Raw genomic sequence first — 14,941 nt, forward strand, 5'->3', positions numbered from 1 at the left:
TTTTATTGTGAAACCTCTTTTCCAAAAGTAATACATTAAAAAGTGGGGGAACAATCGTAGGGATAGGAAAGTAGGAAAGGATAGGACTACTCTATGGGTTTATCTACTCTATACTATATGTCTAACTCCAGGGATAGTGGGGTACGGGGAAACGGGGGGAGGGAAGGGGTATCGTCTACTTCCAATCTCCTTCTTTGCGACCTATTCTTTAATGTTCACTGTGGCTTCCCCTACTCTTATCTAGACCTTGTTTTGTTTCATTCTTACGTTCTCTTCTAGATCGTTATTATCATTTTCATTTTCCTCTGCAACATATATTTCTTTAATGGTGACCAGTCTGTTTTTTTGCATTTCACTCCTTGGAAGTGTTTTAATGTTTGGGTCAGTACATCCATATTCATAATGTCCATTATCTTCAAAATCCATTGATCTATTGTTGGTTTCTCCTTTGATCTCCACACTTTGGCATAATTGATCCTGGCCGCCGTTGATAGAAAATGAAAGAGTTTCTCTTTGTTTTCTACCATTTTATCATCAATTATTCCCAGCAAATAGTATTCTGGCTTCAATCGAATTTTTACCTTTAAGATTTTCTGTATCTCTTCATGAATGTCTGACCAATATTTCTTAGCCGTTCTGCAGTTCCACCACATATGTATAAATGTCCCTGTTTTTTCTTCACATTTCCAACATTTGTCGCTCAGTTTTGGGTACATTTTCGCCAGTTTTTGAGGTGTAATGTACCACCTGTACATCATCTTGGTCCAATTTTCCTTTAAATCCTGTGCATATGTCCATTTATTTTTAATTGTCCACATTTTTTCCCAGTCTTCTAACATTATCGTATGGCCTACATCCTTTGCCCACATGCTCATACAGTCTTTTACTCCTTCCGTCAACGTTGACCATTCCAGAAGTTTATTGTATAATTTCGATATTATTTTCTTATCCGATTTCATAATTCTATCCCATGTTGTTTCATTTTCCTCAAAGCCAATTCTGTTATCCTGATTGAAGTACTCCTTTATTTGAAAGTATCTCTTGGTCTATTTTCTTCATTTCTTCCTGTGATTTAAGTGTCCACTTCCCCTCTCTTTTTCTAATTATGTCATTATAAGTTAGCCAATTCCTTCTTGGAGTTTCTCTTCTGTGGCATGCCTCCAGGGGTGATATCCATCTTGGTGTTCTTGTGTAGAAATTTCGTTTGTATTTTTCCCATACTTTAATAAGGGCTGCTCTAATAAAATGGTTTCCAAAAATTTTTTCCGTTTTCTTCTTATCATACCACATGTAGGCATGCCACCCTGTTCTCAGATCGAATCCTTCCAAATTTAGCATCGATTTGTCTTTTAAAGTTGCCCAGTCTTTAACCCAACCTAATGCACTTGCCTCAAAATATAGTTGTAGATCCGGAAGACCTAGACCTCCTCTTTTCTTTTCGTCCGTCAAATTTAGCATTTTTACCCTTGGTTTTTTCCCCTGCCAAATAAATTTGGATAATTCAGTGCTCCAATTTTTAAATATTTTATTATTTCTAATTATTGGGATTGTTCTAAATAAATAAAGCAGTTTTGGAAGGACGTTCATTTTAATTGTTGCAATTCTTCCTAGCAATGATAAGTTTAAGAAAGACCATTTTTTCAAGTCTTTTTGTATTCTTCCAGGTCTCTTCATAATTGTTTTTCAAAAGTTGTGCATTTTTAGCCGTGAGGTAGATTCCTAAGTATTTTATTTTCTTTGTGATCTCTAGTCCTGATACTTCCTGTAATTTTTGTTGCTTTGTTTTAGACATATTTTTTACTAAAATTTTTGTTTTTTCTTTGTTAATTTTAAAGCCCACTATTCGACTATAGGTTTCTATTTTTTGCAGCCAATCGTTGATGTTTAAATTTGGATTTTCTACGATGCATACCACATCATCAGCAAATGCCCTTATCTTGTATATATCTTTTCTGATCTTTGTGCCTTGCAAGTTTCCATCCTCTCTTATAGAATTTAACAGGAGTTCCAGGACCATAATGAAGAGTAGTGGCGATAAAGGGCATCCTTGTCTTGTACCTTTGCCAATCTTGATTTTGCTTCCTTCCTGCCCATTTACTGAAATGTTTGCCGTTTGTTCTTTATAGATTGATTTAATTCCATTGATAAAGTAAAAGCCCATATCCAATTCTCTTAATAAAATTTCAATACAGTCCCAATTCAAGTTATCGAAGGCTTTTTCCGCGTCCAGAAATATCAGCGCCAATTCTTTCTGATTGTTTGATTCGTAGTATTCTATTATGTCAAGTATTGTTCTTAAATTGTCCTTAATGTCTCTCTGTGGCAGGAAACCGGTTTGGTCTTTTTGAATCCACTCTTGTAAAAACTTTTTTAATCTTTCTGCTAAGATATTTGCATATATTTTATAGACAACATTTAATAGAGAAATTGGTCTATAGTTTCTTACATTATTTGGGTCTTTGTCTTCCTTAGCAATCATAACTATATTGGCTTCCTTCCAGGATTCAGGTATTATTTGATTGTTTAGAGCTTCATTCATAATTTTTTTAAGGTTAGGTATCAGTTCCTCTTTTAACTTTTTGTAATACACCGCCGTGTATCCATCTGGCCCCGGAGCTTTGGAATTGTCTAATTTCATGATTGCTTGGTCGATCTCCTTTTCCGATATTTCCCTATTCAAGAATTCTCTCTGTTGTTCTGTTGTTTTTTTAAGTTTCCGATTGCTGATGTATTTTTGAACTTCCTCCTTATCTATTACCTCTTTAGAATACAATTTTTTATAAAATTTGTTGAATTGCTTTATAATCTCGGTGTCATTTGCATAAGTCTTCCCTTCTTCCACTATTTTTGTTATGTGCAACTTTTGCCTTTTTCTTCTTAATTTGCTTGCTAGCCATTTCCCTGGCTTATTCGCATTTTCGAAATTATATTGTTTTATGAATTTTAGTTTTTTCGAGGTCTCTTCAGTTTCCAGGAATATCCTCTGTTTTTGTAGTAAATCTAATTTTTCTTTTATTTTGATGTCTCTAGGGGCTTTTTTCAATTCCTTCTCCGCCTTTCCTATTGCTTCTATAACTTTCTTTTCCTCTTCCTTTTTCTTCTTATTTCTCCATGCGTTTTGTTGTATCAGATGGCCTCGCATAACTGCCTTGCTTGTGTCCCATATTATTTGTTGCGATATCTCTTGTTTCTCATTGTTAGCAAAGTATTCTTTTAATATTTTTTTATTTCTTTGGATGTCCTCTTCCGAGTTTAATAGATTATTGTTGAGCTTCCAGGTCCACTTTCTAGTGGTTTCTTTTAATTGTAATTCCATCGGGCAATGGTCCGAGTCTAGTCTAGGAAGAATTCTTACTGTATTGGCCATGGTCGCCAGGGTGTTGGATGCCCAAATCATATCTATTCGCGTCCATGACTGGTGCCTGTCGGAGTAAAAAGTATAATCCCTTTCATTCGGATGTCTTTCCCTCCATATGTCTTTAAGGTTAAATTCATCTTGTAATGACGTCATAGAAATGGGAAGCTTCCCTTGTCTCATTTCCTTTGTGTGTTTGCCTTTGCTGCTCCTATCCTTGGTTGGGTCTAATATCCCATTGTAGTCTCCTGCTATCAACATTTCCTCAGCTTCGGATTTTGTAATTTCCTGTTTTAATCTTCTTCCGAATTCTGTCTTTGATCCGTTTGGGGCGTAAATGTTACATACCAAAATTTTCTTGCTTCCCATTTCAATAAAGATGCCAATAAATCTCCCCTCCTTGTCTTTAACGGCCAATTCTGCTTTTATTCTTTCATTTACATAGATTGCAACCCCTCTCTTTTTTTCCTGAGCTAATGAGTAAAATACTTTCCCCAAATCTTTGTTATGTAAGTGTGCCGCATGTCTTTCAGCTATATGGGTTTCCTGCAGTAGGATTACGCTGTATTTCTCTTTTTTCAATTGGTTAAAAATTTTCCTCCTCTTGTTCGGCGAGTTCAAGCCATTTACATTGTTTATGTAGATTTTATAATCCATCATGGGTCACTTCTTCTTCCTCCTTCTCCTCTTCCAACTCCTCTTCCTCCTCTACTTCGTCTTCCCTTTCGTCCTCTCCCTGTATTGGTATCATAGGCCCTCCTACCGTCTTTTCAGTCGTCTGACTGTAGTCTTCTGGAGATTTCAATCGTTGTCTCTTTCCTGGTTTCCCTTGTTCACTTACTCCTCCTTCTTTACTTTGTTGTTTCGTACTTCCTTTCAATTCTTTCCATCCTTCACCATCTTTCTCCTTCTTTGACTCTTTTAACAGCTTTTCATAAAAGTCTTTAGCCTTTGCCTCTGATGTTAGCCAGTATTTTGTCTCATGAAACATTAACGAGAGGCCCTCAACCCGTTCCCATCTGAATCTGATTTGTCTTTTTTTCAATTCCTCTGTCAGAAAGGTATATTTTCGTCTTTTATTCAAGGTGGTCTGCGGAAATTCCTTCATCACTATTACTCTCGTCTGATTATAGTATAGGAGGTTCTGTCCATTTCTCAATAGAATTTCATCCCTTACCGACTTCCTGTTAAAGTGGGCTATTATATCTCGTGGGGTTTTGTTCCTCCTAGCATAATTGGTATTAATTCTATATACCCTGTCCAAATCTTGTTGCATTTGTTCTGTCGATACTTTCAACACTTCTGCCGTTAATCCTACTATTATCTTCCTAAGATTTTCTTTGGGATCTTCTTTAACATTTCTTAGTCTTAATTGATATTCCATCTCTCGTTGTTCAAGGAGTTCTTGTTTTAAATCTAGATTTGCATTCCAATCCTCTAGTTTGTCTATTTTTTTTTTATATCCCTTTGTTCTGTTTCCAACTTAAAGCAATCCTTTTTCACCTCTTTGATTTCCTCTTTCACCTCCTTCACCTCTTTTTTGATGGCGCTAAATTCCTCTTTCATATCCTTTCTTATTGATAGTAATTGTTCTTGGGCATCTTTTTGGTTTGAATCAATTTTGTCTATCTTATTTGAAAGCTTCTGTATTTCTACAAGAACATCCCTCAAATTTATCTCCTCTGACCCTCCTGAGAAGCCTGGTGGGCCTGCTATAGAGTTCCTTCTTTGTGTTAGGGTTATTGTAGTCTGTTTCCTCTCCGATTTCATCTTGGGGGTTGCCATTATTTCCCTTACCTTACTCAGCTAATTTTCTACGTTATTAATTCAGCACATCATTATTTTATCACAGTGTTTTTCAGATTGAATAAATCAATAATATTTTTTCCAGTTAATTTATGGTATATTTGATAAGTCTCCCCAAAATTCATTCATAAGATGAGTCCCTTAATACTGAGTCATTTAATTAATTGATTAGTTGCTAATTGCCTTGGAATCTCTAATATAATTAATCAATTCCACATCCCTCTTATTAATTAATTATTGTATGTTGTAACTGTCTTTCTGCCCCCTTTATCCCCCTTTTTTAAAATTAATTTTATTTTAATTAATTAATTTTTTTCTCTTTTATTTTGCTCCAATTTCCTTATGTCCCCATCCCTGTCTTTCCTTCTTAGTCTTCTTTCATTATTCCTCTTTGATGCCTCTGCCCTTGCTTCTCTGCGTTGCCTCCGCCCTTGCTTCTCCGCGTTGCCTCCGCCCTTGCTTCTCTGCGTTGCTTCCACCCTTGCTTCTCCGCGTTGCCTCCGCCCTTGCTTCTCTGCGTTGCCTCCGCCCTTGCTTCTCTGCGTTGCTTCCGCCCTTGCTTCTCCGCGTTGCCTCCACCCTTGCTTCTCCGCATTGCTTCCGCCCTTGCTTCTCCTCGTTGTATCTCAGATCTCTGGTCCACTTCACTCACATTGTTTCTTTACTACTTCTGGCGTCCCCTCCTCCTTCTCTCTCTATTAGGTGTTTCTGCCCTTTCTGCCTTGCTTCAAATCGTCACTTCCGCCCTTCCTTGTCTTAGTAGGACTTTAAAAAGCATACAATATATTATACTTGGGTTTTATTTAGGCAAAATGTTTAATTTCAGTTGTTCAAACCAACATGTAGAATAGCTGTTTTAAAAAAAATCCCAGTTCAACAAATTGAGGATAGTTAGAAAATGTGAACAAGAGACTATGGCCAAGAGAATTTGTTCATGCTTTTAAAGATACTTCACTCCAGACTTTGAAATAAAAGAATGGAGATATCGGTACCACTTTGCATCTTCCCCCATTTTCTTTAGTTAGTCCTGTGGTGAAAGCACTGTGTCAGATGTTTCATTTAGTATTTTCTTATTTAAAGGACAATTGTAATTATGTCTAGTACCTTCTGTATGAAGATGATTAATTGTTTGCCCTTTAAAAAAACCTAATAGGTTGTAATCTTACATTTTAAAAATAAATACAGAAATAAACAATAAATAGGTAGAGATCAGACTAATTTGAAATTCAGATGGAAAGTTAGGAAGAGTTATACAAATAGCATTGCTGGGTGTTGGTAGAATGCTGTCAATATATGACTAGAATACTAATAACAAAATCAGTTTTTCTCAACACATATAAACTACCAGCTTCCCAAAAGCAAGTAGCTTAAATGCAAAGCTTTGATAATTACTACTACAAATTATTTATAATTGTTGTTCCAAGCTCCAACATCCTCTAAGTAGTTGTTTACCATTAATATTACAGGTTTAAAAGTACCCTTTTACTTCCCTGCTTCTCAAATGTAACCAGTTGTGACTTTTTAAAAAGCTCTAAATGTGACAGGCCATAGACCTGTTGAACAAAACCAATTCTCCTCCCACCTCCTCGTTTATTGCCATAGGAGGAACAACACAGCATGAGACATAACACTTGCCAGCTTGAAAGCTGTGAATGAGACCACATCCCCATAAGTATAAGCCATCAAAAAGTCATGGTTAAGTTTACCTAATGAAATACAGATACGTCTTCATTATCGGGAAAAGGAAATAGCTATAAATATTATTTGCAACCAGTTACTTCCAAGCAGTGCCTAAAGATAGGTAGACCCATTCATGTTATTTTTGTTCCTTCCATCCCTCCAGCTAGCTTGCTACCCTTATCTCATCCTCCTTTTTTTTTGGCTTGGTTGTCTTGGTTTGTCTATGAGTTTAGTCCTGAGCTTCTCAGACTGCTTAATATGAAGGAAATTAATCAGTTAATTGTACATGAAGCCATTGGGAGAGATCATCCAGAGTTCAATGTCATCTACATGCAGATGAAGTTCGACTCTACCACTCCTTTCCACCTGCTGCTAAGGAGGCTGTTCAGGTCCTGAACAAGTGCTTGGCAGCTGTGACAGTCTGGATGAGGGCAAACAAATTGAAATTGAATCCAGACAAGACAGAGGTACTCCTGGTCAGTCGAAAAGCTGGACAAATAAGCTGGGCCAGAACCGTTTAGGGCAGTGCTTCCCGTGAAGTCACAGGTTTGCAGCTTGGGAGTTTTCCTGGATTCATCACTGAGCCTGGAACCCCAGGTTTCGGCAGTGGCCAGGGGAGCTTTTGCACAATTAAAACTTGTGTGCTAGTTGCGCCCTTGAGAAGCCAGACTTGGCTATGGTGGTCCACACTTTTGTTATATCCCGAATAGACGACTGCAATGTGCTCTACATGGGGTTGCTTTTGAAGACTGTTTGGAAGCTTCAAGTGGTCCAACGGGCGGCAGCCAGATTCCTCATTGGGGCAGCATACAGGGAGCAAACAGCCCCCCACCCCCACATTTTTATTTCGCCCATCCAAATCCTCTTCTATACTGTACTTCCAATCTGGATTTGCCTGAGGGCAGATGCTGCCTTCCTATCACATTCTGATGAATCTAGGGCCAAAGCTAATTTTCCTCTCAGCATTCTGAAAATACATTTGAGGCATTTGAGTGTATTGTTTCTCAAAAATTAATATTTAAATATTTTGTGTCTAAATATTATATAAATATGTATTTTATCTCAAAATGTGCATTTAAATGTGCATTTTATGAATTCAGAATTATATGGACTATGATACAATATTTAGAGAGGTGCAAAATCAGATGAAAGTCTGCGGCTGGGGTGTCAAACATATTTGCACCAAGGCCACATCAAACTTATGGTTGCCCTGAAAGGGCTGTTTTGGCTGTAAAAATATAACTATCTTGCCAGGGCCACAAAAAATGACAAGGTGCAGGCCTTGCATTTTACATTTGTGGTCGAAGGCATAATCCACATATAATTCCAAGAAGTGAAGGTCACTTTTTTCAGAATCCCTCAGCATTTCAAGATTTATCATTCATGTCAAGAAAATGGAAGAATATAGCTGAACAGAAAAGCAAATTAACTTGAGGAGTGGTTAGCATCTGTCATTATTATTTTCTTTGAATATGTCAGTTTACCTATTTGGAAAAGTGTGGGCAATATTGATGTGTCATTGGGCACACTTAGACTGCTTAAAAATAAAATAAAAAGCAATACATTGCCAGACAGAAGTGATTAAGAAAGGTTGGCATGTCTGGAAAATAGGGTGATGTACTGAAAAAGCAAGAAGGGAGGATGGAAAGAACATCTTATCGGGCACTGTTTCCTTGAAGTAATATTCTTAACAATGAGACCTTTTACAGGACCAGTGGCATAGAGTTAATGAAGCACTGGCCTGTATAACTCTTGGACACAAGCTGGGGATGTGAAAATTAGTTTGGTGGTTTCAGCCCAGTCCCTACCAGACATTTATCCACATCCCAAAACCGCAGAATAAATTTTGGCAGGCAGGACGATCACCTCTCCAAAGAGGTCTAGGGAAGGACGACTTGGTGTTGTGGGTCAGAGTTGTTCTGAAAGCTTTCCCAGTCTAACTTCACTGAGCTGGCTTTGCTCCTTAACTGTTTGCTTCATTTTCAGACAAATGCTGTTTGTTTTGTACAATGCTGAAGGAATAAAGAAAGGGTATGATATGTAAGATCAGATTTTATAAGCTCCCTACTGCCAATTTGCTGTTTAGGTTCAAATACAATTCCTGCTCTGCAGGTGCAGTGCCATGACCTCTGCATTAGCTGACCCATGGAGTTGATTCATGCCTTCCATTACCCTTTTTATTTCCCACTGGCGTACATACCCGGTGTTGCCCAGATGTCGTTGGGACCACTCCCATCTACTTTCTCCCTTCTCTAGCTCTAAGAAGGACTATCTCACAATGTTTCCATGTCAGCATGGGCAGGCTCTTTTGTGGCTCTTTCTTTTCTTCCACTGTTTCCCTCATATACCTTCCACACCTTTGCTTTCTTTAGGGGATTTTTTTATTGTGTCAGAAGTGACTTGAGAACATACTGCAAGTCGATTCTGGTGTGAGAGAATTGGCCGTCTACAGAGACATAGCCTAGGGGATGCCCGGATGTGTTACCATCCTGCTGGGAGGCTTCTCTGTTGTCCCCGCAAGCTAGAGCTGCCATACAGGAGCTCACCCTGACTTGCAGATTCGAACCGGCAACCTTCGGGTCAGCAACCCAACCTTCAGATCAGCAGTCCAGCCAGCATAAAGGTTGAACCCATTGCACCACCACGGCTTTAGGGGAGACTGGCAAGTAAATGTGTGAACCTGTCTTGATGTTTGTGAAGTGTTACAGTGAGTGATCTCAGTTTGTGCTGGCTTGTTCACACATTCCATGATATGTGTTACCAAAGCAAGAAACAAGCATGCATGGTTAGAACATGTGGGATAGGAGAAGAGGACGAACGAGGGGTGGATGTTCTTCCAAATGAAGTATTTCAGCATGAAGCTCACAACAACAAACCACCCCGCTTGCCATGAAGTCTTATTTTCTTAATTGCAAATAATGGAAACACACAATGGGTTGTTTTTGCAGAGCATTCGGTATGTGAATCTTTTGTATCTGCAAAAGATAAAACTTTTACGTGTTCTAGCTTGTTACAAAAACATAGTAAGTATGAAAACGATCAGAGCAGCAGTAGGAGTAGAGAAGGAACCAGGTGTATTGTTGAGTTAAACTTTATTTTTAACGTAGAAGGCAACTGTTACAGAAACACATCAGTATGATTTTCACCATGGGTAGAGAAAGGATACAATTTGTAGTAAAGAACTCTTATCCCAACAGGTGGAAGTTTCTCATGGTCTCTTGCCTGCCTCTTCCAGAAATACTTCGTGGAGACTTTGCCTTATAGTAGTGTTGCAGCCGAAAACAAGATACAGGCACACCTCAGTTAACTAACTTCAGAGAAAATTATTTTAGGAAGTTTTTTTAATTCCTGCCCACCCCGCTTCCCACCATCAACATTGGAAGGATGGTGAAGGAAGGCTGGAGATACGTGAAATTTCAGGAAAAATGGAAAATGCAAAATTCATAGAAATAACATACTCTGTGCACCTTCCAGTCGAAATGGGTCTTACACTGAATGCCTGCTTAGTAGATTGGGGCCTTGGGTTGTTAGACAGCCATGTCTACCAAAATCCAAAACAAGCATTCAGTAGTATCCTCAGTTCAAATGGGAGGAAGGCAGCCCAACTCTCAAAAACTATCCATCTACAAATAAATTGTTTGTATTCTCCAGAATAAGTTCTCCATAATATATCTAGGTACCCATGTAAATTAATACTATCAAACCAAACAGATATGGTTGATGTTAAAATATAAAAGGTAAAGGTTTAGTCTAGTTGTGTCTGACTCTGGGGGTTGGTACTCATCCCCATTTCTAAGCCGAAGAGCCGGCGTTGTCTGTAAACGCCTCCAAGGTCATGTGGCTGGCATGACTGCATGGAGAACCATTATCTTCCCGCCGAAATGGTACCTATTAATCTACTCACATTTGCATGTTTTTGAACTGCTAGATTGGCAGAAGCTGGGGCTAACAGCAGCAGCTCACCCTGTTCCCCGGATTCAAAGTTTAGCAGCTCAGCAGTTTAACCTGCTATGCCACCGGGTTAAATATAATTATTTCAATATAATTAAAACATAATTATATTTAAAAGCCAAGCTTTTTGATTTGAATCTGCCCCATATCATTGCATTTCATGTGTTCTAAAGCATTGTACCGCCTTCCCAGTTTTTGTGCTGATTAAGGAAATTTACAGTATTATGTCATTAAACAGAATATGTAATAAAAGAGCTGAAGGAAACAAGAATTTCACCTCCACAAAATAATAGTAATGGTGATATCCAGTAGTCAGTGTAAAACTTTTCAGTTAAGAGAAATCTACTTGTATTAAGCATTTTATTGCACTCTGAGAGAAGTGTGCAGAATACTGATGTTCTCATTTTGCACAGTGGAATCTTGTTAAAAGTATTGCATTTAGTAACGTTGCCAATGTATTAAATAGTTGGCAAAAATGTTTAAAAATTAAGTAAATGTTGTTCAACAGAAACATACAGTTGGAAATATTTTCCAGTGTTTATGTTCAGGTTTTGGGCCTGCCTGCCTCCTCTATGTGAGCAAACTGGAATAAATTATTTATATAAAGAGTTTCATATTATTAAAGCACTGTCAAATATCAGAGTATTTAATATCCAGTCACTGTAGCATAAAGTGGCCCTGTTGTTGTCAAAATAATGCAGCCATATTTAAACTAGAAAAAATTAAGACTGTTGAATGCTAGAAGTTGCTGCTATGAAAACACTACTGAATTCCTATCTTGGACCCGAAACAGGCTACCATTGCATGGAAAAGAGATAACATTTGGAAGATAGATAAAAATAACTATTTTGTCTAAAAATGCAATATTTCAAATTGTTTTTAAGTTCCTTGGAATTAGTGTCTTCCTGTGTGTACAAATATAGATTCATGAGATAGATGAGCCTAGTGGTCTATCTCTTGTGAATTAGATCTTTACATTGTAAGACCACAACTAACAATTTTCTAAGTGATGCCCATGATACTGGGTAAATTTACAATGATGGGTATAAATACAGCAGAGGTTGGAATCATGTAACCCATGGTCTACAATGAGCCCTTTTAGGGATCTGAGTACAGCCTTTGAGACCTTGCCACTATGTAGAAAATAATATTACATTTTAAAAATGAAGCATTTTTATGTTTCCCAGGAGAGTTCTCTGTATAAAAAGCACATTTTTTCTAAAGTTTTCCTTAACTTTTCTTGCAGTTAAGGTACTTGAAAATTATTTTTCATGAAGTTTGTAAGGTCAAGTCCTATTCATCTCAGAGTTTATTGTGATTTCTCTACTGAGACCATGAAAATCTCCGAGATTGCAGATAAGTATCTTAACTGCAAGAATGCTTTCTTTCCATGTACAGGTTGGTTCATTACTTTGTTCTTCACAGTATTAATCTTTGCTCAATTTGTAAACTTCTTTGATATTTGAAGATGAAAACGTTCTAGACAAAGGCATGTTTGGTAACTGTACAGTGACCTGTCTGGTAGTAAATTATGTTCAGCTTACCTACTAGAGGTAGATGGTATCTCCAAGAGAGCGCACTCATAGCTGATAATAGGTAGTAGAGAGTGGAGACTACAATCGGTATGTACCTTCAAGTTACCTGTTGACTTTTGGTGACCCCATGAATTTCATAGAGTTTTTTAAAGCAAGGAATTCTCAGAAGTGGTTTTGCCAGTTGCTTCCCCTGAAATATAGCCTATAACACATGGTATTTATTTAGCTTTCCACCCTACAGAATCAGTCTAGAGTTCCCAACGTTTTTTGACCAGGAACCAATTTGACCAGGAATCACCCTACAACATTAGTACCAAAAGGGTTGTGAATCAGTTTTTGGTTAACTTTAAATTCGGTTTGGTTATTTGTGGTGCTGATTTATAAAATTGCATTGGATAGACCACATCAGCTCTAGTTTCTAATACAGAACATATGCCATCCAGTAGTCGCCACCTGCTCTCCCACAGAAAATCATATTTAATAATCTAGTGCTGATGTGGCCTATCCAATGCAATTTTCTGAATCAGCACCCCAAATAACCCCAGGAACAGGCCTAAAAATGAAGCTCTGTGGAAAGAAGCGGAAATAAAATAAATAAAATAAAATAAAGAGAAAGGTGTGTGAACTGGATTTCCATTCTCGTGGCCCACGGGTTGGGAACCATGGGTCTAGAGAATTATAGCCATATCTCAGGCTTTCAGGGTGGAGTGGGGGATGGCTTTTGATAACTATTAATAGCACAACACAATCTTTTTTTTCAATAGACAGGATTTCAGAAGAGCTACTGATTATAAACATCTCATGTGGTATGGATAATGTTTGTAAACAAAATAAATATTCAATTCAAATGTATTATTCATAGAATCATAGAGTAGGGAAAAAAACCACATGGACCATCTAGTCCAACCCCTTGCTATGCAAGAAAAGCACATTCTCTGGAACATACTGAAAAGTGTAAATGCAGGTGGTGAATTGGGCATTCCCCCAGATAAGAACTCTGCCCCCCCCAAAGGGAAGTTTCATTGTCTCTTCAAATTTTTAGCAGTTTGGAGAATGATATACTAGAAATCATATGTACTTGGAACTCTTCTATTTGCTTTGTTCACATTCCCTTTGTAATTGTCTCCTTTTTCCCCTTTTGGATTCCTAAATAGCAGTTCTAAATGTTGAACTGAAGTTTTAAGTGAAAGAAAAATTGATTTGGGGGGTTGGGGTGGGACAGTACCCTCATTTTACCTATCACTTAGCCAGAAACCCTGTCTCAAAAATGCTGTTTGGAAAGTAAATGATATATTTAGGAATTTTGGCCTCACGGATCCCTTCTTATCTGATGAACGGTTTCATCTACACTTGAATTTAGCCTAACTGTACGTTTCACATTGCAAAATGAGCAATGATACACATTTAGTTGTGATTTCAAATGACTCCTCTGATAGTGTGTTCATCCATTTATTATTTAATGTTTCTTTTTCTCCCCTTCTTAGGTTGTTTGATGTATGTACAGTGTCCCGAACAGAAAGAGAAACGAAGTTAACATTGGTGTTTGAGCATGTTGATCAAGATTTGACCACTTACTTGAATAAAGTTCCAGAGCCTGGAGTTCCTAGCGAAACTATAAAGGTATCACAGAAGGGTAGGGGAGGTTTGTACATAATTTTATGAAATAATGTGCTAAAGATGGATATACCCTAGAAAACCATTTCATGAACATTGCTATCTGATTTGTAGAAGACAATTATTTCTGTCCTTAGTTATAGAATTGTAGGATCATTGAGTCAGAATGGGTTATTGAGTCCAACCTCCTGCTCAATGCAATACAGGATCTCCAGCTAAAGCATCCCTAGCAATAGCTCTGTGGCCCCTTTTTGCAGATGTTTAAAGAATGAGACTCCATTCTCTGAACATCTGCAAATGATGTCTAGAATGGGATTATCTAGATCTCTAGATAATTTGCTTTATTTCCAAACAGCTGTCACTATCAAAAAGTTCCTTTTGTTGTTCAGTTGAAATCTACCCTACTGTAACTTCAAACCTTTAGGCCTGATACTGCCTTTTCTAATCTATGATGGAAAACACTTGGACACTCTGGGCCAGACAATACACTAAACTATATTGTGCTATGCTATGATGTGCTATGCTATGCTATGCTAGTCTGTGTGTGTGTATATATACTCAAATATATGATGCAGGATATGATTGGCTTAAATGCTCTTCCAGAACATTTCATTTATCTGTTATCTGGTGGGGTAAATGATTAAGATTCCCTTTGGGTTATGTATTTGTATGTTTTAGATCAGTGGTTCCCAACCTGTGGGCCATGGCCCACTGGTGGGCTGAGAGACCTAAAATAAGATCCGTGATTAAAGTGGGGAAAATCAGCTCTGGATTATTAAAGATGTTTTTCTGTGGACAAGCGGATAGCAACTACTAGATGGCATATGTTCTGTATCAGAAATTACAGCGGATGTAGTCTACCCAGTGCAATTTTCTGAATCAGCACTCCAAATAACCAAACTGAATCTAAAGTTGACAAAAAAACTGATTCATAACCCTTTTGGTTGGGGAGTGGTCCCAGGAAAAAGTGGTCCCTGGTCAAGTTGTCCCTGGTCAAAAA

General features: G+C 37.8%; 1 protein-coding gene across 4 annotated transcripts in view; it reads left to right on the forward strand.

Annotated features, from left to right (window-relative positions):
- Positions 1 to 14,941, forward strand: part of cdk6 (cyclin dependent kinase 6) — a 150,186-nt gene that overhangs the window by 42,797 nt on the left and 92,448 nt on the right. For 3 of the 4 annotated variants that reach the window (XM_062958007.1, XM_003222106.4, XM_062958008.1), the window contains one exon: positions 13,812 to 13,947. In XM_062958007.1, coding sequence (XP_062814077.1) covers positions 13,812 to 13,947 — 136 coding nt within the window. Of the gene's footprint in view, positions 1 to 12,167; positions 12,191 to 13,811; positions 13,948 to 14,941 lie in introns of those variants that run through there. The other variant, XM_062958009.1, reaches the window with a different exon arrangement.

This window comes from Anolis carolinensis, chromosome 6 (genome assembly GCF_035594765.1).
Source record: "Anolis carolinensis isolate JA03-04 chromosome 6, rAnoCar3.1.pri, whole genome shotgun sequence".
Classification (NCBI taxonomy): domain Eukaryota; kingdom Metazoa; phylum Chordata; class Lepidosauria; order Squamata; family Dactyloidae; genus Anolis; species Anolis carolinensis.